Source organism: Quercus robur, chromosome 11, assembly GCF_932294415.1.
Source record: "Quercus robur chromosome 11, dhQueRobu3.1, whole genome shotgun sequence".
Taxonomy (NCBI): Eukaryota; Viridiplantae; Streptophyta; class Magnoliopsida; order Fagales; family Fagaceae; genus Quercus; species Quercus robur.
Window position 1 is genome coordinate 47,313,405 of NC_065544.1, and position 26,935 is coordinate 47,340,339.

Below are 26,935 nucleotides of genomic sequence, written 5' to 3' on the forward strand. Positions count from 1 at the left end.
GAAGTAGCTTAAATTCATGGGCTTATGTTTCCTAGACATGGCGACATGACAGGTCCTTGGAGGCTGTATTTGGTTGATGTAGTAGACAAGGCTAGCCACTTAGGGTTAGCTATGTGTTTTAGGTAAAAAAAAAAGTCTAGAGCAGAAAAGTTGGACCATAGTTAGCTAGAGCATAAAAGTTTTTTGGGGTGCAAATTTCAGATATAAGACCTCTTATGTGAGCTAGAGGTGCTACCGATATCCTTTGCTCACTTGGTAGCACGTATACTGGCAGGGGCGGAGCCAGAAATTTATGTTTAGGGGGGCCGATTTGTGTTGCTAATTTATTAGTCTATACAAACTTTTATACACATACACAAACACATGTATCTATACACACACAAAAAATTAATATATTTCATAATGAATCCTTAAAATTAAATGTTTCATAGAATTAAATTAATCTTTCACCATCTTCCATAGTGAAATCTTTACAATTTTCATTTTCAATATAAGTTACTAAATTGTCTACCATTATGAGTAAAAAAATTTCAATTGAATTAATAAAGTGTTCAAAGACATAAATGATCCAAAAATTTTAAAAATATGAGAACACATTTTACCATAAAAAATGAATTTGAGAAACAATATGTTCTCTATAACTACTAGACAAATTGGACAATTTTTTTTAAGAACATTATTGGACCAACTCAAATTGTTAAGGGGGGCCAAGTCCTATTTTTGAGGGCTAATTATTAAAATATTAAATATTTCTATATAGTAAAAAAAAAAATTCAAAAATTTTGGGGGGGCTAGCATGTAGCTCCGCCCCTGTATACTGGGCTCATGCAAAAGGTCTAAAAGAAATTGACCTATATCCTCCAAATCACACTTCCTCAATTTTCCCAATATGTCGCATGGGCTTGAGCAATACTTAAAAGAATAAATAAGATATAATACATGAATTGAACCCACAATGAAGTCGGGCTTGGTTGAATCAGACTTATAAAAAATGTGTTGTGTATCAAAACTCACAAGTCACAAGTCACAGAAAAGGATAACATACTTACAAAATATAGAAGTAATTAAAGATAATAAAAACTGTAGGGACACGATTTTAGTTGACCCGATCCTGGATGGTCAAGCCTTGGCCCAAAAAGTCCTACACAATGAATTTTTGTAGAGTGTGGGTTGAAGAACTTGTTTCTAGTTGGCTTAAACGGTTCGTTGCATGGGCTCAGGAGATATAAAAACAAGAATGAAGAAAGTGGATGTGAAGGGGGGAATTTTATTCATGGGCATGCATTCATATAGTGAACTTTTGCTCCTCCGTACCTTCTCTCCTTTTTTCCTCCGTCCCCCCTCTTGAGGGACTCTTACATATTATATAGGCCCTCTTTTATCATCTGGGTCTTACACTTGTTGATCATCCAAACCCCTACTTGAGCACTTGTCCCATCAGACACCCTTATCAGTTCTTTGTGAGTTACAGTGACCAAGGTAGCACTGTTCAGGGGTCTTCTCTTCATTAATGCGGCCAGGAGAGTAGCTGTGGTGCATTTAATGTGGTGGTGACAGCCTTTGCTGGGATATTTTGGGACTCCTTTCATTTTACGTGCTTGGAGGGAGGACTACAGTAGCTGGGATGCACCTTTGACCTGGATTTTGGAACGTCCGAGGAGGAATTACTCCTCGGACGTGTTCTCTTTGCTTCAGTGGGCCTGAGCAAGGATTCTGGGCCGCGACGTCTCCTCGGACAGAATGGTCCTCGAACGGGCCCAGGGCCCAGCCAACCTATTATTCTGGGCCGGTCCCCACAATAGCCCCTCAAAACTCCGGTTTTGATCTCCTTCCGAGGAGAAAAGTGGGGTTTTGACATTTACAAAGGATGGAATTAACGAAGCCTTGGTCCGCGCGTGCGGGCGGTTACTTTTGACGCGCCACAATTTACGAGGCACGGCCATTTACTCCAGACAGCTTTATGTCTCCTTTATCCAACGACGTGGTGTAGATCCGAAGGTCAGTGTTTCTCCTTGAATTTTTGAGCGGGAGTGATTTTCTCTCTCCCTCTTGCTATATAAAGCGCCAGAGAGACTTATTTTTTATTTTTTTATCTGCACATCAGAAGTCTAGATAACTCCAGAGAGCTCCAGCGCCCAGAACCCTACGAGCACTTCCGTTCTTCAAATTTCCATAATCGTTTCCGCGAAGCGTCCTTCCTAGAAGAGATTTTCAAGCATCTCACCGGTCGTTTGTGAAGATACCCGTAAGTTCCGTTTGTTGCGTCGCTTCAAATTTCTCCTCGGATTTTACTTTTCTCCTCGGTTTTTATTTCCGTCCCCCTAGTTCAGCCTAGATGGGTAGATTCAAAGACCTAGTAGACACTCCGGCTGCCATGGAGGCCTTTAGGGAAAAATACCACATCCTGCAGGGGGTGGTTCTGCGGTACTGTCCCCCAGAAGGAGTGTTGCTAGATAGAGACGTGGGTGAAGTGGTCATTCCTATGATTGCCTTTATACAAGGAGGAATGACACTTCCCATGCGTAGGATTACCTGGGACTACTTGTTCCACCATAGGCTGACACCACACCAGTGCGCTCCAAACATGTTCAGGGTATTAGGCTGCATAGATGTCTTGAACGAGCGAATGGGTCTAGGCCTGACCTGGCATAATGTGGTTCACATGTACGAGTGCCACTACCTCGAGAAGGGAGGGTATTACCTTAAATCTCGATCCGAGGTGGTTAGGCTAATCTCCTGCCTCCCCATATCCAATAAAACTATGAAGGATGACTTCCTCATCGCCTCAAGAGAATGGAGCGATGGTTTTCATTGTCCAACTCGGGCAGGAATTTCAGGTGCGGCGCCTTTAGGGCCAATCCTTTAGGGAGGGGGTTTAGCTCCTCGGATTCACTCCCTTTTTTGCTTGAGTCATAAATTTTGTAGTTTAACTCTAATTTCCTTCTCGGCTGTATTGCAGATAGAGCTTTGGTTGCTCCCAGGCTGAGCCACATGAACGTTCTGGCCTTGAACTATCTTCTAAGGTCAGAAATCTACGTTGCCGAGGACGGGTAGCTACGCGCGTGTCATCTGGTTTTGGGCTATCAACCACTAACCCGTTCTTTCCAAGCCATTGGCCACGCCATCAGAGCTGGTAGTCCCAGGTTGGCTAGGATTGACGTATCCAAGCCTAAGTTTCTGGCCCGAGAAGATCTTAAGCCAGTCATGCTACCTGGTGTTCGGGATCCTCCACCGGCCGCGCAACTGCCTGCACCAGACAACCTTGAAGTTGCTACGCCAGTTGAAGGAGAGACCGAATCATCTCGCCTTTCTCTTGAGGAGGAGATAGATGAGTTCTATTTTGAAGAGGAGGTTGATAAAGCCCCCTTGATTGAGCTCTCGGACCCTGAAGGAGAGCAAGATCGAAACTCCGTGGTCGGCGCTCCGATTATTATAGCCTGCTCGGACGACTCTTCGGACGAAGAAGTAGATAACATGGCTGGCAAGGGAAAAACCTTACGAGAATTGATGTCCAACCGAGGAAAGGGTCAATCTTCAAAAGTGCCTACTCAGTCGCAGGCCCAGGACCTTCCTCCAGCTGCCCCTCAAGTTCCTTCCGACCTTGGCCTCAAGGTTAATCTGGACCTAAAAAAGAAAAGGCCGGTTGACATTCCTGAGGAAGGTGAAGTGGCCCCCCGCCCGGCCAAGCAGCAAAAAACCACTCGCGGGCAGAGGAGTAAAAGGGCCAATTCCGTGGAAAGCCGAGATGAGGAGAATCGGGCTGAAGTGCATGTTAATCCACGCGTATGGAGTCTGAAGCTGGAGTTAGACGGGGTCGCTATCCCCTATACTGCCTCGGTCCGAGAATACAACAGGGGCAGAGCAGGTTACATAGTTGAGGCCCTGAAGCAGCCAGTGCTCCTTCCTCGGAACATGGAGGCCTACAAGCGATTCTCCCAGCCCGAGCTCTTTCTATCCCTTAAGAGGGACCTTGCGATGGTAAGTCATTCTTCTACCCTTTCATTAAGTCATCAGACATTGTTACATTCTAACACAATTTTTGCTTTGTTTTGTTGGCAGATCACTCAGCAGGTGTTTGTGGCTGAGGAGTTCTGTCGCAGCAACCGCAGCTTGGCTGAAGCTGAGGTCCAGTCTCGGACAGAGGTGGAGAAGACCGTGGGGTCCCTCAAGTAAGAGAACCTTGGACTTGCGGAGAAGTTCAAAGAGTCGGAGAAACAGCGCTGGAGCGCTGAGGCTGGCCTGAAGAGCGCTGAAACCCAAGCGGAGGATCAACGCCAACAGTTGTACGTAACCGAGACCAATCTTGCCACTGAAAAGCAGACGGTACTGGATCTTAAGGCCGCTCTGCAGAAAGCTGAGGAGGAGATACGGCGGGTTAAAGAAGAGGCTCAGCTGATCCGGGAGGCTGCAGAGGCTGAAAAGAAAGCTGCTCATCAGCTCGGGATTCAAGAAACTGAGGCCAGGCTCTCCGAGGAAATTCCCGAGGTGTGCAGGGATTACTGCAGCATCTTATGGGCTCATGCCCTTGATGCTGCAGGAATTCCTACAGATTCAGCGCTAAGATTGCTTAAGAAGGTCTTCTACCCTCAGGAGATCCGAGAGAATCCTGATGGCGCTCAAGCAGCTTCTGAGCAGGGCTTGGCTGTGCCTGATGCCATCCCTTTACTTGATAAAGCCAAGGATCCTACCAAGGACTCTATCTCCGAGGTTCCTCCTCCTCAGCCAGAGTAGAAAAATGATCCTCTTGCTGAGGCTTAGCTTTTAGGTTTTTAATTATTGTACTTTTTTTTTTTTTGAATGAGAGTTATCTTATTTTTGTTTTTTTGTAAAGACCTCTCTTTGTATTGACCTCGGAATATTAGTATAGAATGTTCTCTTCGTTTTCTACGGATGTTTACCAACACTATCCCTCTATTTAACCTTCGCAATGAAATAAATAAATATAAACGAATAAGAAAGAAGAATGTCGTGCAGTGAATTTGAATAATGGTTGTAATAATGCTAGACTAAGCATGTACCTTGAAATTGCACAAGAGTTCTAAGTATTAATTTCCCCTAAGTCTGTGGTCCGAGGAGCCATGCAGGACTTAGGTTCTGTTTAAAACTTGAATAGATGCCATAAGTATTAATTTCCCCTAAGTCTGTGGTCCGAGGAGCCATGCAGGACTTAGGTTCTGTTTAAAACTTGAATAAATGCCATAAGTATTAATTTCCCCTAAGTCTGTGGTCTGAGGAGCCATGCAGGACTTAGGTTCTGTTTAAAACTTGTATAGATGCCCTAAGTATTAATTTCCCCTAAGTCTGTGGTCCGAGGAGCCATGCAGGACTTAGGTTCTATTTAAAACTTGAATAGATGCCCTAAGTATTAATTTCCCCTAAGTCTGTGGTCCGAGGAGCCATGCAGGACTTAGGTTCTGTTTAAAACTTGTATAGATGCCATAAGTATTAATTTCCCCTAAGTCTGTGGTCCGAGGAGCCATGCAGGACTTAGATTCTGTTTAAAACTTGAATAGATGCCATAAGTATTAATTTCCCCTAAGTCTGTGGTTCGAGGAGCCATGCAGGACTTAGGTTCTGTTTAAAACTTGAATAGATGGAAATGGATCGGTGGGTACGCGATAATCACGGAACAAAACACAGGCAAAGTCGTTTTCATTAATAATAATATCTTCTTAGGTTATTTACATTCCACGGGCGAGGTACAGTTTTTTCATCCAAATCTTCTAGATAATAAGCACCTATTCCGGCCATAGATGTGATGCGATACGGTTCTTTCCAATTGGGCCCCAGCTTGCCCCAAGAGGGGTTTTTTGCGCTGCCGAGAATCTTTCTCATCACGAGATCACCTGGACCTAAAGGTCGCAGTTTAACATTAGCATCATATCCTTGTCTTAGCTTCTGATGATAATGGGCCATATGGATCATTGCTTTTTCCCTTCTTTCCTCGGCTAAGTCTAGACTTCTCCCCAATAACTTGTCGTTGTTGCTTGGGGTAAAGGTGTTAGACTTCAGTGTGGGGAAGCTGTTCTCGATTGGGAGCACGGCCTCAGCCCCATAGGTCTTTGAAAATGGGGTTTCACCAGTTGACCGTCGCGGCGTCGTCCGATAGGTCCATAGGACGTGTGGGAGCTCTTCCACCCATCTCCCCTTTGCCTCATCCAACCTCTTTTTCAGTCCATTTACTATGACCTTGTTCATAGCCTCGGCTTGTCCGTTTCCTTGGGGGTAGGCAAGAGTGGAGTACCGGTTAGTGATCCCAAACTCGCAGCAATACTCCTTGAAGTTCTTGCTATCAAATTGGAGACCGTTGTCTGAGATGAGTGTGTGTGGAGTTCCGAAGCGGGTAATAATGTTTTTCCAGATGAATTTTTGGGCATCCACGTCCCGAATGTTGGCTAAAGGTTCAGCTTCCACCCATTTAGTAAAGTAATCAGTTCCAACTATTATGTATCGCTTATTCCCTGCAGCTTTGGGGAAAGAACCGACAATATCAAGACCCCACTGAGCAAACGGCCAAGGGCTGGAGAGGGGGTTGAGGACTCCTCCGGGTTGGTGGATATTTGGGGCGAATCTCTGGCATTGATCACACTTCTTTGCATATTCTTGGGCCTCCCTTTGCATGTTCAGCCACCAGTATCCTTGGGTGAGCGCCCTGTGCGCCAGCGACCTCCCTCCAGTGTGACTTCCACAAATCCCCTCATGTAATTTTTCAAGCAAGGACTCAGATTCTTTTGGGTGTATACATAGTAGGTACGGCCCATAATAGGAGCGCCGATATAGTTTGTGGTCCTCTGATAACCAGAACCGAGGAGCATTCCTCCGTATCTTCTCGGCCTCCAGTTTTCCCTCTGGTAGTGTGTCATCTTTGAGGAAGTTCTTTATAGGATCCATCTAGCTGGGACTCTTTCTAACCTGATGGACCTGAGCTGGGTCTCTTCTAATGGAACTCGCTTGGACCAGATCCTCAACAAGGATTATTTGCGGCAGATCATGCGCCGAGGACATGGCAAGTGTGGCCAGCGAGTCTGCATGGGTGTTTGCATTTCTGGAAACGTGTGTCAGATTGAAGGATTCAAAACTTGACTGCAGGTGTTTGACTCGTCCGAGATACTCTTGCATTCTAGCATCTCTAGCTTCCAACTCACCCATCACTTGGCCAACGATCAATTTGGAGTCCGAGAATGCTTCCATTACCCTTCCGCCCAGTCTTTGAACCATCGTCATCCCTTGAAGTAAGGCTTCGTACTCGGCCTCGTTATTCGTAGCCGAGAACCCGAGTCTTAGTGATTTCTCAATGGCAATACCGTCGGGCGATATTAAAACTATCCCAAATCCAGATCCTCTTTGGTTGGCCGCACCATCCACGTAGACCTTCCAACGCAAGGTCTCCCCTGCTGAAATTGTGCCAACTGATTTTCCATCCATGTCTTTCTTCTCGGTTATTGCTTCTACATAGGGTTCAGCGAATTCCGCAACTAAGTCGGTAAGGACTTGACCTTTGATAGAGGATCTGGGCATATATTTAATATCAAAGGCTCCCAAAAGCGCACTCCACATGGCGATCCTTCCTATGTAGTCGGCGCTTCGAAGCACCGCTCGAAGGGGAAGCTGGGTTAGGACAATGACCGTATGTGCCTGAAAGTAGTGAGGGAGCTTCCGTGTGGCGTGCACTATCGCCAGAATTGCTTTTTCCAAAGGTAAGTATCGCACTTCGACCTCATGTAATGATTTGCTTACGTAGTAAACTGGTCGCTGTACCCCATTATCATCCCGTATCAGTACCAAGCTTATAGCATGGGGAGCTACGGCTATGTATGCAAACAGTACCTCGTCTGCCTCAGGGCTGGACATGATGGGTGGTCGCGACAAGTATTCCTTAAGTTGTTGGAAGGCCCGGACACAATCTTCTGACCACTCAAACCCTTTCCACTTATTTATCAAGAGGTAGAAAGGTCGACATCGGTCCGTAGATCGGGATATGAATCGGTTTAATGCAGCGATCATGCCAGTGAGTTTCTGCACTTCTTTCAGATTCCGAGGAGCCTGTAGGCTATTAATCGCATTGATTTGATCTGGGCTCACCTCTATCCCTCTATGGGTGACCATATAGCCCAAGAATTTCCCAGACCCAACCCTGAATGAGCACTTGGAAGCATTGAGCCGCAACTTGTACTCCCTTAAGATGCCAAAAATGATCTCTAGGTCTTTCACGTGCTCGGACACCATCTTGCTTTTTACCACCATATCATCTATGTAAACTTCAATAACTTTGCCTAGTTGCGGTTCAAACATTCTGGTCATCATCCTTTGGTACGTTGACCCTTCGTTCTTTAGTCCGAATGGCATCACCTTATAGTGATAGTTTCCGATGGGTGTCATGAACGTCGTCTTCTCCTGATCCTCTAATGCAAGGGGTATCTGATGATAGCCCTGGAAGGCGTCTAGGAAACTCATTCGAGGGTGGCCTACGGTTGCATCCACCAATCGGTCAATTCGCGGTAAGGGGAATGGATCCTTCGGGCACGCCTTATTTAGGTCCGTGAAGTCCACGCAGACTCTCCACTTCCCCGTTTTCTTCTTCACCACCACCGTATTTGCCAGCCATTCAGGGTAAAAAACTTCTTTAATAGCTCCTGCCTTTTTCAGTTTCATCACTTCGTCTCTAACGGCACTGGCATGCTCCTATGAGGGATGTCGGGGTGGTTGTTTTTTTGGAATAGAAGATGGGTTAACATTCAAGTGGTGACAAATAAGGCTAGAGTCAACCCCCGGGGCGTCGTAAGCGTCCCATGCAAACACATCAACATTTCTTCTCAGGAATCTGACCAGTTCATCTTTTTCTTGAGGAGGCAACTCGGAGCCGACTTGGAAAAATCTCTTTAGGTCGCTGTTGACGATAAACTTTTCTAAACTTTCACACCTTATCTCCTTGGCTGGCTCATTGTCTTGCCTTGCTGAGGTGGCTGGTTGCTATAAGTTCCCAGAGGCCAAGGACTGGGCATGGGACCGACGTGAGATGGCGGCCACTACACACTGCCTGGCCATGGCCTAATCTCTAAGAATCTCTTCTACTTGGCCTCTGGATGGGTATTTTACCTTTTGGTGAAGTGTGGAGGATACAGCTTCTAGGGCATGGATCCATGGTCTAGCTACTATCGCTGTGTAGGGTGAGTAGGCATCAACCACGATAAAGTTCACCTCCACCACCTTTGATCTAGTCTATTTGGGTAGTCTGATCTGCCCTTTTGGCGTAACAGTCTTCCCTTCGAAGCTGATAAGGGGAGAGTCATAAGCCGTCAAATCCTCCGGCCTCAGGTTCAGCCCCTTGTATAGATCATGGTACATTACCTCTACTGCGCTTCCTAGGTCTACCAACACCCTTCTTACATCGAAGCCTTCGATTCTCAGTGTAACCACTAAGGCATCGTCGTGAGGTTGGATAGTTCCCCTCTTATCCTCATTCGAGAATCTTAGTATCAAAGAGCTTCCCTTTTTAGACCTTTTAGGTTCCGTCTGCCTGTCCTCGGATTAGAGCTGACCAACAGCCAGTACCCTGGAAGGAGATGGCCCAGTTCTTCCTGGTGCGGCGAGGATGACGTGTATCGTCCTGGTGGGGGGTCTTAATGATACGTCCTTTCGAGGTTCTTGCATTGCCTGACCCGGGTGGCCGCTCGAGGGGTGCAAAAGGTGACGTAACTTCCCTTCTCGGACCAACTGATCTAGGTGATTCCATAGATTCCTGCAATCCTCAGTGGTATGCCCATGGTCCTGATGATAGTGGCAGTACAGGTTCTAGTTACGTTTTGAAGGGTCTCCAGCCATCTTTCTCGGCCATCTGAAGAAGGGTTCGTTCCTTACTTTCTCCAGACTTGTTGTACTGGCTCTCTGAACACGGCATTCACCGTTTGCATGTTACTCTGTCCAGCCTGTCTTGAAAAATCTCTCCTCGGCTGGTTATGGTTATATCGTTCCAACCTGAGATCATTCGCTTTAGGGGGAATGATCGTCTCATTTCCCTTTCCTTGTAGCTGATCTTCTTCCACCCTTTTGTATTTGTCAATTTTATCCATCAACTGATGAACGTTGGCAACTGGTTTACCGGTGAGAAACTTCCTTAAGCCATGCTCGGTGGGGAGACCGCTTTTGAATGTGCTGATAGCAACATCATCATGGTTCTCATCTAACTCGTTATACATCTCCCAATATCTATCCGAATATGCTTTCAGGGTCTCTCCCTCGTGCATGGATAAGGACAATAGCGAACTAAGGGGTCGAGGGACTCTGCTATTTGTAATAAAGCGGGAGCAGAAAGCCTGAGTGAGCTGCTTGTATGAGCCTATGGAATTTGTCTTCAAGCTGTTGAACCATCTCATCGCCATTGGCCCCAAGCTGGATGGGAAGAGTTTGCACATCAGGGCTTCATTTTGTGAGTAGATAGTCATTTTCTGGTTAAACTGACTCACGTGCTCTACCGGGTCTGCTCGGCCGTTATAGATGGTGAACGCTGGTTGATTAAAGCGTCGAGGCAACTTAGCCCCTTCAATTCTGTACATGAAGGGTGATCTTGAAATCTGGTCTAGTGCCCTACTCATAACATCATTTCCCGGACCCTTGCTGGATGGGCTCTCATATTTTCGTACAGGGCGTGGTTCCCTCTCGTAAGAAAAGGTTTCACTTGGGGGGGTTTTCAACCTCCGTCGATAACTCGCGTCCTCCCTATTAGAGGACTCATCTAAGATAGAGGGAGATCGCTTTCGCTGTACACGCCGTAACTTCCTTTTCAAGTCATCTATCTCTCGCTGCATGGCCTGATGACTGTTTTGCCTCTGGGATACGTGACTACCTATCTGGGTGTGACTCTGGTTCGTCTGGGTAGTATGCACGCTTCCCTCTGCCGCTTGGGTTGGCAGGATTATTTTGCCGCTAGGACTCAATGGGTTATGTCTGTTGAGGGTTAGCCTGGTGAGGATTCTCCTGGTGTGGACCTAGTTCTGTCATGCTCGACCGTTGTGCTTACTGATACTTTAGTTCTCCCCACAGACGGCGCCAATTGTAGGGACACGATTTTAGTTGACCCGATCCTAGATGGTCAAGCCTTGGCCCAAAAAGTCATACACAATGAATTTTTGTAGAGTGTTGGCTGAAGAACTTGTTTCCAGTTGGCTTAAGCGGTTCGTTGCATGGGCTTAGGAGATATAGAAACAAGAATGAAGAAAGTGGATGTGAAGAAGGGAATTTTATTCATGGGCATGCATTCATACGGTGAACTTTTGCTCCTCCGTACCTTCTCTCCTTTTTTCCTCCGTCCCCCCTCTTGAGGGACTCTTACATATTATATAGGCCCTCTTTTATTATTTGGGTCTTACACTTGTTGATCATCCAAACCCCTACTTGAGCACCTGTCCCATCAGACACCCTTATCAATTCTTTGTGAGTTGCAGTGACCAAGGTAGCACTGTTCAGGGGTCTTCTCTTCATTAATGCGGCCAGGAGAGTAGCTGTGGTGCATTTAATGTGGTGGTGACAACCTTTGCTGGGATATTTTGGGACTCCTTTCATTTTACGTGCTTGGAGGGAGGACTACAGTAACTGAGATGCACCTTTGACCTGGATTTTGGAACGTCCAAGGAGGAATTACTCCTCGGATGTGTTCTCTTTGCTTCAGTGGGCCTGAGCAAGGATTCTGGGCCGCGACATCTCCTCGGACAGAATGGTTCTCAGACGGGTCCAGGGCCCAGCTAACCTATTATTCTGGGCCGGTCCCCACAAAAACTATCTCATATGTAAAAAAACCAAGGGGTAAAAAGATAATAGCAATTTGCTCTTTCATTTAGAAAATGATCATCTTCGTTAGCTGGTCTACTCATTTCATGGTACAGAATTACCTATTCATGAATCTAATAATATTTGTTTCTCAAAAAAAAAAAAAAAAAAAAATCTAATAATATACTATACGTGATACCGCATCATTTAAAAATCATATTTCACAAAATAAGAAATGATAATTGTTTTGAAATGATGTGATAATAAACTCGCCTTTAAATTCATGAAATAATAAAATCTGAATCATCCCAATAAAATCAAATGAAATCTAAACCATGATGAATGAAATGACATGATATTTTTAAATGATGTGACAATATATTCACTTTTAAATTGATGAAATACTAAATCTCTACTAGGCAGTAGATTTTCTCCATTTAATTTGAAAAAAAAGGAAAAAAAAAGTCTTAATTATTATTATGATCATTTTAGCATATCATTGAGATATAGATGAAAGTGGGGAATAACTCTTCTTTGTCAAGTAGAAAATAGTTTTCCAGCACTAAAGAGAACAAAAATCCGTTGTAGTCTAGTTGGTTAGGATACTCGGCTCTCACCCGAGAGACCCGGGTTCAAGTCCCGGCAACGGAAATCCTTTTTCCTCTCTTTTTTTTTTTTTTTTTTTTTTCTCTTTTCCAATTCCCGGAAATCCTTTTCCCTCTTATTTTTTTTTCTTTTCCAATTCCCTCTCTCAGCTTAGACTTTCAAACCTAAAAGGCTAAAAGCTTGAACCTCAGCTTTCCCCAATTCCAATTCCTCTCATTTTCTTTTCCAATTCCTTCTCAGCTTGAATTTCAATTTTCCCCAATTCGATCCTTTTCCGATTCCATATCTAAGGTACGCTTCTCAATTCTCCTGCCCTAATTTCAATCCCTTCTCTCTCTCTCTCTCTCTCTCTCACTCTCTCTCCGATACTAAATTAATCTTCTTTTACAGATTTAGGGTTTAGGGTTTAGCTTCAAGCTTGCTATTTTCTATTTCATCAAACCCTAGAACCTTTTTTTATGCTACCAAGACTCAATTTTTGGTTCTCCTTGTAACTGAAAACTTTGGCTCAACACAATTTGAAAGTTACAAATTCGCAGACTTTGGTCTCTGTTTGTTTCCACTGAAAATGTTGTCACGGTTTAAGGAAAAAGTGAATTTATCTTGAATTGAAGAGAGATTATAGAATTTTTAGTCTATAAAGTGTAAAGTACTAAACTTGATGAAAAAAAAAGGGATCTTGAATGGCCTAATTCTGACATCTTCTTAAGTCTTAATCCCATGAATTGATGGTTGATGTTGCAAATTTCTTTGAATTGTTAGGAACATGAGCTAAGAGCTTACTGGGTATGTGTGTAATTACCAATAAAGATTTTTTTTTTTTGGTTGGGGAAATTAGCTCTTGATTGGAAAAGTACCAGTACCTAATTCTCTTATTCTATCACATTTATGCCGTTTCCTTGATGGGAATTTTCATTTCGTTACATGAAAAAGCATTTGGCCTAGTGACCATGATTGTATTACCTTCTTGTTGTATATGTGATCATTATATGATTCTTCTGCTGATTTTTGCTGGTCTTGGTTATCATTGTCGACATCAAGTTCCTTCCTTGCCTGATTATATTGCTTTTCTTTTGTATTTTTTTGAAGTTTGTACTAACTACATATCCTAGCCACCCCAAGTGTGTATAAACCATCTTTTCATATGTGTGGTCATTGTATGATTCCTCTGCTGATTGTTGCTGGTCATTCTTTTCATTGTCAACATCAAGTTCCTGCCTTCCTTGATTATATCATATTACATTTCTTTTGTATTTTTTTTTAAATAAAATAAAGTTTGGACTTTCTAAAAATAGTCTTGATAGAGGTGTTGATTAACACCTTGAAGGTGATTTTGGTATCATGTGAACCGATATCCTGACATGTGATAGAAATGATTGGCACCTATGTTCTGGTTGCCATTGGTGGCAATTAGGTTATATCCTTTTGCGTTGATAGTTTTCTTGGTCAAAGTTTTTATGGTTAAGGAACATTTTGCATTTGAAATGGAACGCATAGATGAGCATTTTCAAGGTTTTTTTTTTTTTCAGGGGTAGCTGACAGGAAAAAGCGGCATGCATGGAAAGCCAATCCATAACATGACTAGTTCTGAAATAACTATTAGTTGGGCAATTTTACCTAGGAGGGGTCATTTACTGGTTTTATGTCTTCCATCTGTTAATGTTGGCGTTGTTTTACACACACATTTTATTTTTGTCTAACAGTTTTCTTCTAACATTTTTTGCCTTTAATGGCTCTTTAGCCTATCAACACCACCCTTTTGGTGGGTATACCTCTGGGGTTGAATCCCTGGCATCTTGAAGATAGTGTGATGCAAAGCTCTATTTATTTTCATATTGACATTGTTCTCAAACATTTGCAGCCATGGATGTAGAAGAAGGTGCAATGGAAAGCTCTATTCTTTCTTCCATTCTGAATTCTATAGAGTCTAACGAGAGAGGAGAAGGGCTTTCCCCAGAAGATATTGCTTGGGTTGACTCCTGCCTGATCAAAGACCCTGAAAGCTCAGAGACTAATATGAATTCTTTGAAAGACGCCTTATTAGAAATCTTCATTTCCCAACCTGAATTAATTAACTCCTCTGCTGCTGTAAGCAATGGTTCTCCTGAAGAAACTGATGTTGAAATACTTCCTTCCAGTGAGGAGGCAGACACTGTGCAGTTCCAAGGAAGAACTGATGATGATCTTGTTCTCATTAATAAAGAAACCAAAACAAAAGGTGATGATCTTCCAATCAATTTGAAGAATAACACTTTGCCATCATTAACATATGGAGGAAATTCATTTTTGCTAACACACACTGAAGGCCTGGAAGAGAGTGGAAGTAGTGGGTCAAAGCTTGATTTGGGCTCCCCAACTTATGAGTTGGAGCCTTCAAATGTGGATGATATGTTTCTTGCTAATGAAGAAGAAAAAACAAAAGGTGATGATCTTCCAATCAAGTTGGGGAATAACACTTTGCAGTCGTTAACATATGGGGGAAATTCATTTTTGCTAACACACTCTAAAGGCCTAAAAGAGAGTGGAAGTAGTGCATCAAAGCTTGATTTGGGCTCCTTAACTAATGAGTTGGAGCCTTCAAATGTGGATGATATGGTTCTTTCTAATGAAGAAGAAAAAACAAAAGGTGATGATCTTCCAATCAAGTTGAAAAATAACACTATGCAGTCGTCAACTTTTGAGAGAAATCCATTTCTGCCAACTTACACTGAAGGCCTCAAAGAGAGTGGAAGAACTGAATCCATGCTTGATTTGGGTTCTTCAGCTTATGATGTGGAACCCTCGACTGAGGATATCTTCAGGGTCTGGGATTTGGACATTCCAGCTGAGGATGGTGAACTTGTTAAACAATTGAACAAGGCCCTAACAGATAATTCCTTTGAATCGATACCATCAACTCTTAATGATTCAGGGGCATGGAAAGATCTGGAAGAACAGTCGGTTGATAATCTAATAGCTGGCATTTCAGACCTATCTTTATATTGAAATTCTAGTTAAATGTTTGTGTAAATGGTCTTTGTTTTCTTCCTCCTCTGTGCTGCTGACAGTTAGAGGCAAACCCTGAATGTGACCAACCTTTAAGGTACTTCAACAAACTCTTATAGTTTAGGAGATTCTGCTGATGTCTCTATTGTTGCAGTACCAACTTGGTGAAATGATGGTTGGTTTGAAGTTATGGATGGTCGAATATCTTGCAAACTTCTCTCATTCTTTTCTTTGCCTCGAGCTCGTGAATATTTGAAGGTCATTTCATTCTTTATACTTTGTGATGATTCTTCAAGTAGCACCTTATATAGTTATATTTATTTGTTTCTTTTTTTTTCGTTGTAAAAAGCAGTTATTCCCTATAATTTACCGACCTGTGGTAGCTTCTTTATTGTTCCTCCTTGATCAAGCATTTCGATTTTTGAGAAGTATCATACTCAACCAATTAGAAGGGGTTTCCCATCAAAAAAAGAAAAGAAAAGAAGGGTTATAGTATTTTAAAATAAACGATTTGAATATCTATTGATCCTAACTTTCGGAAGAGGGTCTTTCATATACAAATTTAGCAGTTCTTTGCAATTTTGAAGCCCATATTATGTTTAGGGACACAATTCTTTTCATAATTATTTTTACAATTTAGTTAGTAAAACTTGTAATTGCAGCAATATCACTTTTACAGGAAATTATCATTAACATCACTCAATATGTACCAATCAAAACATGTCATTTCAGCGATGGTGCAAATTGTAGTATTATTAGACTTAATGAATTCTTCATGGAAACAAAAAATCAGAATTGCGGTTCTCATAGTTGCAAAACAATATGGAGGGACCTTAACCACATATCATTGGCATTTTACTTCCGCCACCAATATGCAAATTGGTGTAGGCCATTGTAAATTTGTAATGGACCTACACAATGATGTGCATAAACCGTGGTCTACATGGCATGGAAAATCATGGTCTATGCATTACAGAGAGAGAGAAGGACCGAGTGACTGAGTCTGAGGTGAGAATCTGAAGCAGCTAACCTGGCATGCTATGCACCGTTGCAGGAAAATCACAATCTTTCAAATCACATAAACTAAATCGTGGCCATTAGTCAATAGTCAGTAGTACAAAGCTAAAATACAAAGACAAAGCAATAGAAGAAATCACAGCCTTAGACTTAATTTCGAGAGGAATCTGGCTGACGCTAATTTGTATACCGTTTTGTTTTATGGTGAATGTGATGTGATGTATTTGTCTTGTAACTCTAACGCAAGAAAAAAAATATCATTGTTTTTTTCAGTCAGTATTTCATGTTTTTACGAGGTGGGAAAAAAACCATTTATCTCAACCACGTATGCAGCTTGACAAGTCAGCAAGTTATCATCCACACGGCAAAACATCATAGGTTGACACACAACAGCCTCAAATGGGACATCTTGTGACAGTACACTTAAGCAATTATAAATACAATGAGTGAATTGCATGTGTGGTAAAGAGGCTCAAAGAAAGCTCGCTAGAGGAGATAAGATTATAGTGCTTGTTAAAGGCTTAGCTATCTTCACAACAAGCAAAGCAAACAATGGCCTCAGCATCTCTTCTCAAGTCATCTCCTGTCCTAGACAAGTCTGAGTGGGTGAAGGGCCAAACCCTTCGCCAACCCTCAGTCTCCGTTGTCCGGTGCCTCCCCAACGCCCCATCACCCCTCACTATCCGAGCTGGATCTTATGCTGATGAACTTGTCAAGACCGCGGTATGTGTGCAATATTTTCATAACCATAATGAGAATTTAAAACTTTTAATATTATTATGAGTTAGAATAATGGTTAAACGATTAAATTCAACGTTTCAGCTTAAGTTTTCGAATAGACATAAGGTATTATTACTACTTGTATGTGTTTAGCAAATTAAATAAACAAACTCATTAAGAACTAGTAACATACAACTACTTTCAAACATGTCCAAACGCATAAAGTAACATATATAGTCTAGTTTATTGTGTAGAAAGTATGAAGATAAACTTACTAAAGGCTCAAACAGTCCTCTTTGATTCTCTTACGACACAGCATACATGGTAAGCCACTGATAATGTGTGTTTTTTGGGGTATAGAAAATTGTTGCATCACCAGGGCGTGGAATTTTGGCCATGGATGAGTCCAATGCTACATGTGGGAAACGTCTAGCTTCTATTGGGTTAGAGAACACTGAGGCTAACCGCCAAGCATACCGTACCCTCCTTGTCACAGCTCCTGGCCTGGGCAATTACATCTCTGGTGCTATCCTCTTTGAGGAAACCCTCTACCAATCCACCACCGATGGTAAAAAGATAGTGGATGTTCTTGTTGAGCAAAAAATTGTACCCGGTATCAAAGTCGACAAGGTACGCCACCCATAAATTGCTCCTAGCATTTTTAGATACTTTTGGTTGTTGACAATGTTTTTCAAGTATTCCATTCCAGTTTATATATAACTTTTGCCTTTTGGTCTTCAATCTATCTTAGCTATCATGAAAATTATGTTCATTGACTAATAACTAGATGCATTTCTACATGGATTTGTGTGTGTGTGTGTGTGTGTGTTGTGATGAAAAAAGATAATTGGAGCATTTTTGATGACCTAAGATGCACTTGACTTCTTATATGTCAACAATGAATAAGTTCATATAAATGCATGTATTAAGATATTTTGTTTCCAAGGATAACAATACTAATTAATGTACGGTTTAAACAATGAGAACAACAGGGTTTGGTGCCCTTAGTTGGTTCCAACAATGAGTCATGGTGCCAAGGTCTTGATGGCCTTGCTTCTCGCACAGCTGCTTACTACCAGCAGGGAGCTCGTTTCGCCAAATGGTGTCAATCTAAACCCCCATTTTTGACAGATACTAGCTCATACCTATATGACAATGAAATCTAACATATATCAATTTGATCAATTAGGCGTACCGTTGTCAGCATTCCCAATGGCCCAACTGAATTGGCAGTGAAGGAAGCAGCCTGGGGTCTTGCCCGCTACGCTGCCATTTCTCAAGTAAGAAAACTAATTCTAAAGATTTGTATATATTCAGTTAGCATTTGAGAAGTGCTTCTGGTTGAAATTGAGCAAAAATCAAGTCTTATGAAACTCAAAAGCAATGGAAGTGATTTTAATATGCTAATGATCAATTCTGTTGATCTTGCAGGACAATGGGTTGGTCCCAATTGTGGAGCCAGAAATCTTGCTTGATGGTGAACATGGCATTGAGAGGACTTTTGAAGTTGCACAGAAGGTGTGGGCTGAGGTTTTCTTCTACCTTGCTGAGAACAATGTCTTGTTTGAGGGTATTCTTCTCAAGCCTAGCATGGTAACTCCTGGAGCTGAATGCAAGGAAAGGAACACCCCTCAGCAGATTGCCGATTACACCCTCAAGCTCCTCCAGAGAAGAATCCCCCCAGCTGTCCCTGGAATCATGGCAAGTGTCATAACAAATAATAAAGTTCCATAATTCTTCTCTATATTAAATCAAGGATGATTCATGTACTAATTGTGTAATTTGTTCATAATGAGCAGTTTTTGTCTGGTGGCCAATCCGAGGTTGAAGCAACCTTGAACTTGAATGCCATGAACCAATCTTCAAACCCATGGCACGTGTCGTTCTCATATGCCAGAGCCCTCCAGAACACCTGCCTTAAGACATGGGGAGGCAGGCCTGAAAACGTCAAGGCAGCTCAGGAGGCACTGCTTATCCGTGCCAAGGCCAACTCTCTTGCTCAGCTCGGAAAATACACTGGTGAGGGAGAGTCAGAAGAGGCCAAGAAGGGAATGTTTGTCAAGGGTTACGTTTACTAAGCTGCTCGCGCGAAAGATATAGATGATAATGATGAAGTAGAAGAAGAAGAGGCAGCAGAGGACAATGATGATGATGATGGATGGATGGATGGAGGAATGCTAATTTCTCTGGAATGTGTAATGCTTTATAGCGTGGAGACTATTTTTGTTAATGATTACATGTACTTTTAGCCACTTAATAAACTTATTGATGATGAGATTAGGTAGTGTGTGCTAAAATATGCATCATCGTTTGCTAAAATGCTTGAACTTAGTAGTGTTTTAATCCCTAAAATCCGGTTGAAACCCTCACTAGAGTCAACTCCACTATGCATAAATTTTAAACGACTAGCTTAGTGTAGCTGTTTAGCTCATCATAGTATAATGCTACTAGCTCGGTATTCTGAGATTTTGGCTCCATTAACCTCCTCGAAGAACGAATAGTGAGGGTTAATCTTATTCAAGTATCAATGGTGTGGCTGCTAGCTTTACTCTTAAGATAGGATATCACATAAGGAACTATTATATGTTGACTGGTTGATCTTGTACTTAAATAGAATTTGGATTCTTTCGGAGCAATCTGAACTCCCATAATTACAACTAATCTTTGACAAAATGGAAAAAGGTAAGTTAACACTCATTTGAAGAGAATCCAAATCTTCTGTCTCACTTTTCTTGCTCCACTATATACTCCACCAATAAAAACTTGCCACGTGTTTCCCTAATTAATTAAATACTATCATTATTGACTTATTAATACTACCATTATTAATTAATAGTAGTATTTAATTAATTAGGTGAACACATGGTAAGTTTTTATTGGTGGAGTATAAAGTGGAGCAGAAAAAGTAGGACAAAAGATTTGAACTCATTTGAAGACTGTTCTCATAAGCTCCACTAATGCTCTTACACATATCAGAAGACCATTCTCATGAGCTCCACTAATGCTCTTATGTGACTCAAGTTCAACTATTAAACCACACTCTTTAAAAAAGCACAAAAGTGACATATTAACCCCGAGAATGAGAGGTTTACATTAACTATTAATTATTTCATACATCTGATATATGCATCGTCTCTCTCATAACATGTGAGTTTCACACAATTGTCAGATTCACATATTGAGAGAGATGATATATATACCAAATGTACAAGATATTGTCTCCTATACTAACATGGTTCATATAAATTTTAACTTGAATTTCTGATTCCCAACAAATCAATTTTGGAACTCTTTCTTTTCTAAAATATTTTTTCAAGAGTGTTTCCCATGGTGTTTACCTATGATCTGCTACATGGAACCAATATAAAGACTGAAATATTAAGTTCTAAAGTTGGGCCCATTAGGCCGGGTAACGACCCACCTAATCATGAAGGGCCAGACCCAGTTTATGAACGTAACTGAGCTGAAAAATCAAAACCCATGTACTTCGGAGATTGAAGATAAGAACCTCACCGCTTTACTTTCTCTCAAGGCCTAAAATGAAAACGTGGTAAGATATATATATATATATATATATATATATTTTTTTTTTCCAAACTTATTGAAATAGTTACAATTATCAAAGAAAAAAAAAATATTAGCCAAAGAAAATTAGCCAAAGAAAATTTGGAAAAAATTAGCCAAAGAATTGATGAACACAGTAACTTCAGGAAGACTAAACTCAAACCAAAACTAATCATGGTATTGAGTAAGGTTACAGAAGCTCCAACAATGAAGGAAGCAAGGAAACCAAGGAACCCGTAGTTGAAAAATAAAGGACTGAGCAAAATCAAGCGAACCAAACACCCACTTAGTAGAGAATCCAAGGTACCAAATGACACTCGGTAGTGAATCACTTTCAGGCTGGCATTAAATCTGGCTTATGCCAGTGGCTTCACAGTATCATACAACACGTGAAACAAACACTATAGAGTGTTATTGGAAGAAGATGTACTGAAGGTACCCCATATGATACAAAACAAGACAATGGTGACTTGACATAAAAGGCTACAAATCCTGTTATTTGGTTGCTCACCATAGTCATCTAAAATTACCTATTGGTTATTTTTCTTTTCCAACCTCTGAAAGCAGATGCCACCTGATTCCATGCTTAATAACTTTATTGAAATTGAATTACAGGGAATTCCAAGATATTGTACTAACAATTCTGTTATTATTATTAATTTTATTTAAAGGAAAATGTTGCTAATGGTTTTTAGTTAAATCTTCATATAATCTACTTTGCATAAGAATGTAACAGACAACTTTAACCCAGCGAAACGGAATAACTGCAACAAAATGTTGCTACATGCAATCTGGAGCTAACATGGAAGATGTGAAAGAAATGTTTCCAGAAATACCTGCAGCCACAGGGTATAAGAGCTAATAGAGCTGATAAACAGTGTCCATGACAATCTCAATATTAGACAAGGTAAGAAAGTGTGCCCCATTTTCAACCATAATATTACAGCACAGATAAATAGAGCTAATGATGCTGGGAGACTGAAATAAGTGACATATTATGTATCATTGTTCCATTCAATCACAAAATATTAAAAGGATCAATAATCAATATTCATGATAATAAAAATTTAAAGAAGTGTTTTCCTCCCTATTTTCAACCATCATTAAGCACAATGCACAGATGAAGTCAGCAGATTTTTCTCACTTAATTACTGTCTGATGTTTCTCCCCAACAGAAATCACCAATCCCTTCACACAATCTTGTTCTCAGCATCAATCATGACCATTTCATCACTGGAAACCAACATAACTCACTCTCATTATTGTAATCAAATGATTCAAACCTTCCAAGAAAGAGGGGCACAATCTACAAAAATAGGAAGACAAATAGAACATGACAACTCACAACTTTGGATCCTAGGAGAGAAATTTGAACAAATTACCTAGGGGAGAAAATTCAATGGGACACCAAACTTAAAAGAGAAAATATATAAGACAATCTCTAAAAAAATATAGATACTCTATATAGACTATCTACACAACTGCCCTTTACATTCAACCATATGCTTGCAATTGCCATTATTATTCTTTTCCTTAAAAGATATGATGTGAGACTGCAATGCAAAAGTCCACAGGGAAAAAAATACCAGAAAACAAACCTAGCAGATGTTGTAAGGCCTCGATGCAAATGCAGTGGCAGATACCACCAGTGAACTCACATAAAACTAACCAGATTACAAAGCCTAAACCTAGATGTCATCTCCATCAACTAAATACCTCTGCCCAAAAAAAAAAAAAAAGGAAAAGAACCAGTTCTAGATGCACAGCTAAGAGAGGTTGTATACATGTACACAAAAACTGAAAACTCGTTGAATCCTCAAGTCTTCCAAGTTTCCTCTGTTCACTAAACATTAGAACCTGTCATTGATCAATAAGCAATTCTGAATGAAACACCACATGAACTAACCTTTAAATAATGTAGAATCGAGTTAGATTAGAATAGTCATTATGCATGGGAACTTGTCAATGCGAACTAAGTATCTATGATTAACATTATATTCTACTACTGAAAGGAAAAACTGGTGAAACATCCAGAAAAGCCAAAAGATATGATGATATTTAACATCTGAATATGCAGCATGCCACAGAGAAACTGTATATGATGGCATTAACTCTGACTCTGTCACAAGCACGCTACAAGTAAATCACAAGTACACTACAACAGTATGATAATTTTCCTTTTGAAGTACATGCAACAACATTATTTACAATGTCAACCTATCAGAGTTCTTGGTGAGAAACTAATTTATCCATCCAGTACAAAGACTGCGCATTAACAGAACATTTTTTGACTGGGGATAAGTTCTATCAGCTTTCTGCTTGTAAATCACAATTGACCAGGAGCTGCTAAGTGAACTTGTCTGTGGAGAAAATGCTACCTTACTCAATTTACTTCATTGCTTTGATCAACTAATTCATCAAGCTTATTATATAAGATAAAGCCTGCCAGATTATAATAACCCCTAGCTTGCATTAAGGCTCACTTTACAGTCCTTAAATTCCATATATTCAAGAAGTTCCTTAGTTTCCTCACTTAGTAAAATACATATTCAGAACATCTTCCAATCAAATGTCAGTCAGTCAATCAAACAACTGTAATTATAATACCATTTGATGAATATATTGGGAAACATCACAAAGTGTTTTGGAATTTTAATGATTCACCTCCTAACCATATAGAGGAGGCCCCATATCAAGAAAAAATAGAGAATATACATATATATTCAACAGCCTCTATAACATGGTAGGTTTTTTGTAGCAATCGAATGTTTCCAATTGAGCCACTACACAGAAGTAGTTCCATTAATCCTGTGGCATTTAATGGACAGCAAGTATAGGGACACTGTTTAATAATGTATCTGTTTTTGTTTAGGACGGAGGGGTTAATACCAACAAAAGTATTTTCCTGATCTGTAAAACACAATGTCAACTTCATAGAGCAAAAAAGGGCAGATAGAGTAACTTGAATCAGCTTGGTGTGAAATCCAAAATGTACCATGCTCACTTTTCAGGCTGTCTTTTGAAAGATCCCCCAGGCACCAGACTTGCAGATTCATGATTAGTGCCACTTAGAACATCCGTACCCTGTTCCTAGAATATGAAAGCAGGCACAATATATTTATGTAACAAATAATTAGAGCATAAAAAATTCCAGGAATTAAGATTTAAGATCAAATTAGAGAATAGTGCCACCATGAAGAACTACATTCCAATATGGAGACTGGAAAATCAAATACCTGGTTGGTTGAAGCTTGTCCATGTATCCGTTGGGGCCTAGTATTAAGATCAATCATTTGATTTTCAATCTTGTCATCACCACCAATATTGTTGTTGAGCACTGGAACAGGAGAGGGCCTGTGATTTTTCTGATTCTCTCTCATTGTCAGCTTAGGTGGCTGACTCAGCTCCCTTCTTGCTTGATTTGGATCAAGGGGTTGCGTCCCTAGTTCTTCCAAACGGCCAAGTTTGTCCCCTGGAAACTACAAGGAATACAAGGCAATGATTCAGATGGCCTCTGGAAAACACAAACCTGAACTAGCACTTGCCAGTACAGAGACACAAACCTCAATTCTCTGCCTCAGTAGGAGATATCTTGCATGGGTTCTTTTACCACCAACATGCACAGTCATATCGCATTGCAGACAAAGGGAACTACCATCTATCTCACAGTAAAAGAAAGCTATATACATGTTTACAGGAAAGAGAAATACTTAGCTTCATGCAAAAGTTCAAACTGCAAATTGTCTCAAACTGAAAATATAAAACATAAAGAAAGTAGCATACCAGGTGCATTTTCACATATGTCACAGCGCGGGACACTCGAGGGATCAGCAAGCCCAACCCGTACATGTCTACTGGCAAGCTTGTTGCACAAATGAACCTGCAAGTCCAGTATATAGAAAACCATATAAAGCAACTGTCATTGTGTAATTTGAAGACCAGCAGAAAAATTCAGAATTTACATGAGCATGACCTCTATCCTATCACCAACACAACTCTAGTCCATGCAAATGGAAATATGAAGAATTTTAATTTATGACATATGCTCAAATAGATTAAAAAAAAAACCACCCCATCAAGAAGGTACCCTCCTCGTATACCTGCTAGACTTTTAATCTAATGAGTGCAGCTTGTCATGTTTCTGACAATCTACTCAAATCCAATGAAAAAGGGCCTTACATTAGTCCCACCACTATTCCTCAGCACACATGTCAGATCAAGTCAAGCATAGTGAAAACTCATCATTCATGCCCCTTGGTTAAGTTAACCAATCTCACTACTTAAACATGCAAATATGCACAATAATTTTAAAGAATTTCACAATACCATATTAATATTATTGATCCCCGCAAAGCATTACTGATAAGAGAATATTAGCCAATACTTGAACCCAATAACTCCAATACACACACATACTTCTCAAAACTATATAAGCCATCCAACTGGTTAATCTTTATGGAAGTTGTTGAGCAATAACATTTTTGTTGGAATATTAATTAAATGAATAAATTCACTATTTCCTAATAATTTAAGCTTTTAGGATAATCGATAAATTATCATGGTAAGTTCAATCCGTGTATCTACTCGACCTAGAGTTAGAATATAAATTAAATAATTAAATTCATCATTCCCTAACCGCAATCGGTAATTTATAAATTTCAATCAATAACCATAGTCAAAAAGATAATGCTGAGTGGCAACCCATTTGCAATCAGATAAGACTGAAATTCATCTGATCTCATACTCATATTTAATTAGGACCAGCCCGGCCTAAAAGTAGGCCAAGAAAAACAACATACTACCGAAATGGAAAATAAAGGCATGAAGTTTCTCCTAGTGCACGTGTGACTTGTGAGTGAACGAGCAAGCAAGAGAGAGAGAGAGAGAGAGAGAGAGAGAGAGTCATTGTATTGACACCAGATGAACAAGGACAACAAAAAGAAGACCGTACTTGAGTTAACAAATGACAATCAATTTAAAGTTTAAATTTTCCTCTAAATACAAAATTTGGCACTAACCCATCTCCAAAAACCAACCCAAGACTTCATTTTTCATTACCCAACTCATCAATGATCAAACACACAACAAGTCTCTGAGTTTCCAATCACTCTGCACAGTCCTAATCAAACCGATCCTCAAAAAACATCTTTAAGATCAAATCAAAGATTGAAACTTTACCTTTTCATCACAAGCCTGGCAAAGAGAAGCCTCATCAGCGGCACAGAAAATAATGGCAGGAGCGCTCTCACACACATCACAAAGTGTCCGCATTTTCTATGAATTGTAGTACTTTGTTCCCTTCTCATTCCTCCTTTCTCTGCTTCAATGCCATCTTTTTGTTTGCTTTCTTTAACAATCTTTCACAATCAATACGTAAACTTGCTTATCAAATATGTTAAGAACTCAAAAGTCAATCAGGCAGAGTTATAAAGAAAGATTAAACATTAACAAGCAAATGGGTATTATCAGAACTAGGAAGTGAATGTGGGTTTTATACTTTTATCATTTATAAAGAACTGAAAAAGCCATTCAGGCAGAGTTAGGAAGAAAAAAAACATTAACAAAAGGGTGTGATTAGAACGAGGATATGAATGTCCCTTTTCTTTAATAAATGGTAATGGCCGAGGAAGGGGACGATGGTGGAGAAGACAGGTGGACTTGACTGAGAAACAGGAAGAAAAGAAAAGTGGCATGTTAATCCTAGTCACTGGTGTACTTATTTGTAAGTACTCGCTGCAGCATGTTGACACTTTGTTTCCAATACCTGATTTTGTAAAGGTTTTACTTTTATTTATAACGAAATATTTTAATATAGACTTTATTAATGTTTGTTTTAAGAGCACACAATAATAAACTAATTTTAAAAAAAAATTATCGGAAATTGAAAATGTTTTGATAATTTTTCAATTCTTAATAAAAATTTTTCAAAAATGAATTTGTTAATGTGTGCCCTAACTTTTATTTATAACGAAATATTTTAATATAGATTTTACTAATGTGTATTTTAAGGACACACAATAATAAACTAATTTTGGAAAATATTTATCAGAAATTGAAAAAGTTTTGACAATTTTTTCAATTCTTAATAAAAAATTTTCATAAATGGATTTGTTAATGTGTGCCCTTACCCTTAGGGCACACATTAACCAGATCCTTTTAATATACAATTTTGAGTTGTCTATACTATATGGATCGATATATTTATAAACATTAAATTTGAAATACACATATTACATTAGCCTAATTTAATTAGTCAAAGAATATGTTTTATACCCTTTTT

At 40.3% G+C, this 26,935-nt stretch overlaps 3 protein-coding genes and 1 non-coding gene across 11 annotated transcripts; 3 read left to right on the forward strand and 1 right to left on the reverse strand.

Annotated features, from left to right (window-relative positions):
• The first annotated feature begins 12,341 nt into the window (after window positions 1-12,341).
• TRNAE-CUC (transfer RNA glutamic acid (anticodon CUC)) lies at window positions 12,342-12,414 on the forward strand. Its single transcript has one exon. It is a non-coding gene; the product is annotated as a tRNA-Glu (tRNA).
• A 55-nt stretch (window positions 12,415-12,469) lies between these two features.
• LOC126706770 (uncharacterized) lies at window positions 12,470-15,745 on the forward strand. Of its 2 annotated transcripts, none has more exons than XM_050406319.1 (2): window positions 12,470-12,660; window positions 13,899-15,745. In XM_050406319.1, exon 2 carries the CDS (start codon window positions 14,233-14,235, stop codon window positions 15,352-15,354), a length of 1,122 nt encoding a protein of 373 aa, XP_050262276.1. In that variant the 5' UTR covers window positions 12,470-12,660; window positions 13,899-14,232; the 3' UTR covers window positions 15,355-15,745. The 2 variants fall into 2 exon arrangements, with proteins under 2 accessions (XP_050262276.1, XP_050262275.1); XM_050406318.1 differs by having other exon boundaries at window positions 12,471-12,660; window positions 14,231-15,745.
• A 1,074-nt stretch (window positions 15,746-16,819) lies between these two features.
• Window positions 16,820-19,371, forward strand: LOC126706769 (fructose-bisphosphate aldolase 1, chloroplastic). The gene is made up of 6 exons (XM_050406316.1): window positions 16,820-17,094; window positions 17,452-17,721; window positions 18,084-18,193; window positions 18,281-18,371; window positions 18,523-18,792; window positions 18,891-19,371. The coding sequence occupies exons 1-6, from the start codon at window positions 16,924-16,926 to the stop codon at window positions 19,167-19,169; spliced, it is 1,191 nt and encodes a 396-aa protein (XP_050262273.1). The 5' UTR covers window positions 16,820-16,923; the 3' UTR covers window positions 19,170-19,371.
• A 2,263-nt stretch (window positions 19,372-21,634) lies between these two features.
• LOC126706299 (B-box zinc finger protein 19-like) lies at window positions 21,635-26,382 on the reverse strand. 7 transcript variants are annotated; one of them, XM_050405710.1, is made up of 6 exons: window positions 25,834-26,380; window positions 24,439-24,535; window positions 24,219-24,334; window positions 23,892-24,134; window positions 23,660-23,739; window positions 21,635-21,888 (listed from the first exon to the last, which is right to left on the reverse strand). In XM_050405710.1, the coding sequence occupies exons 1-6, from the start codon at window positions 25,924-25,926 to the stop codon at window positions 21,846-21,848; spliced, it is 672 nt and encodes a 223-aa protein (XP_050261667.1). In that variant the 5' UTR covers window positions 25,927-26,380; the 3' UTR covers window positions 21,635-21,845. The 7 variants fall into 7 exon arrangements, with proteins under 7 accessions (XP_050261667.1, XP_050261666.1, XP_050261669.1 ...); XM_050405709.1 differs by having other exon boundaries at window positions 23,660-23,745; window positions 25,834-26,372; XM_050405712.1 differs by having other exon boundaries at window positions 23,651-23,745; window positions 25,834-26,367.
• Between the last annotated feature and the right edge of the window lie 553 nt (window positions 26,383-26,935).

What these genes read in the sequence shown, in the direction of transcription:
- LOC126706299 (XM_050405707.1), bottom strand. Translation starts at nt 25,926, where the DNA reads ATGCGGACACTTTGTGATGTGTGTGAGAGCGCTCCTGCCATTATTTTC. An exon ending in CATATGTGAAAATGCACCTG is followed by an intron (nt 24,335 to 24,438) that starts GTATGCTACTTT and finishes ACATGTATATAG; the next exon opens with CTTTCTTTTACTGTGAGATA. An exon ending in GACAAGCTTCAACCAACCAG is followed by an intron (nt 23,746 to 23,891) that starts GTATTTGATTTT and finishes TTCATATTCTAG; the next exon opens with GAACAGGGTACGGATGTTCT.
- LOC126706769 (XM_050406316.1), top strand. Translation starts at nt 16,924, where the DNA reads ATGGCCTCAGCATCTCTTCTCAAGTCATCTCCTGTCCTAGACAAGTCT. An exon ending in ATGAACTTGTCAAGACCGCG is followed by an intron (nt 17,095 to 17,451) that starts GTATGTGTGCAA and finishes TTTGGGGTATAG; the next exon opens with AAAATTGTTGCATCACCAGG. An exon ending in CAGCTGTCCCTGGAATCATG is followed by an intron (nt 18,793 to 18,890) that starts GCAAGTGTCATA and finishes CATAATGAGCAG; the next exon opens with TTTTTGTCTGGTGGCCAATC.
- LOC126706770 (XM_050406319.1), top strand. Translation starts at nt 14,233, where the DNA reads ATGGATGTAGAAGAAGGTGCAATGGAAAGCTCTATTCTTTCTTCCATT.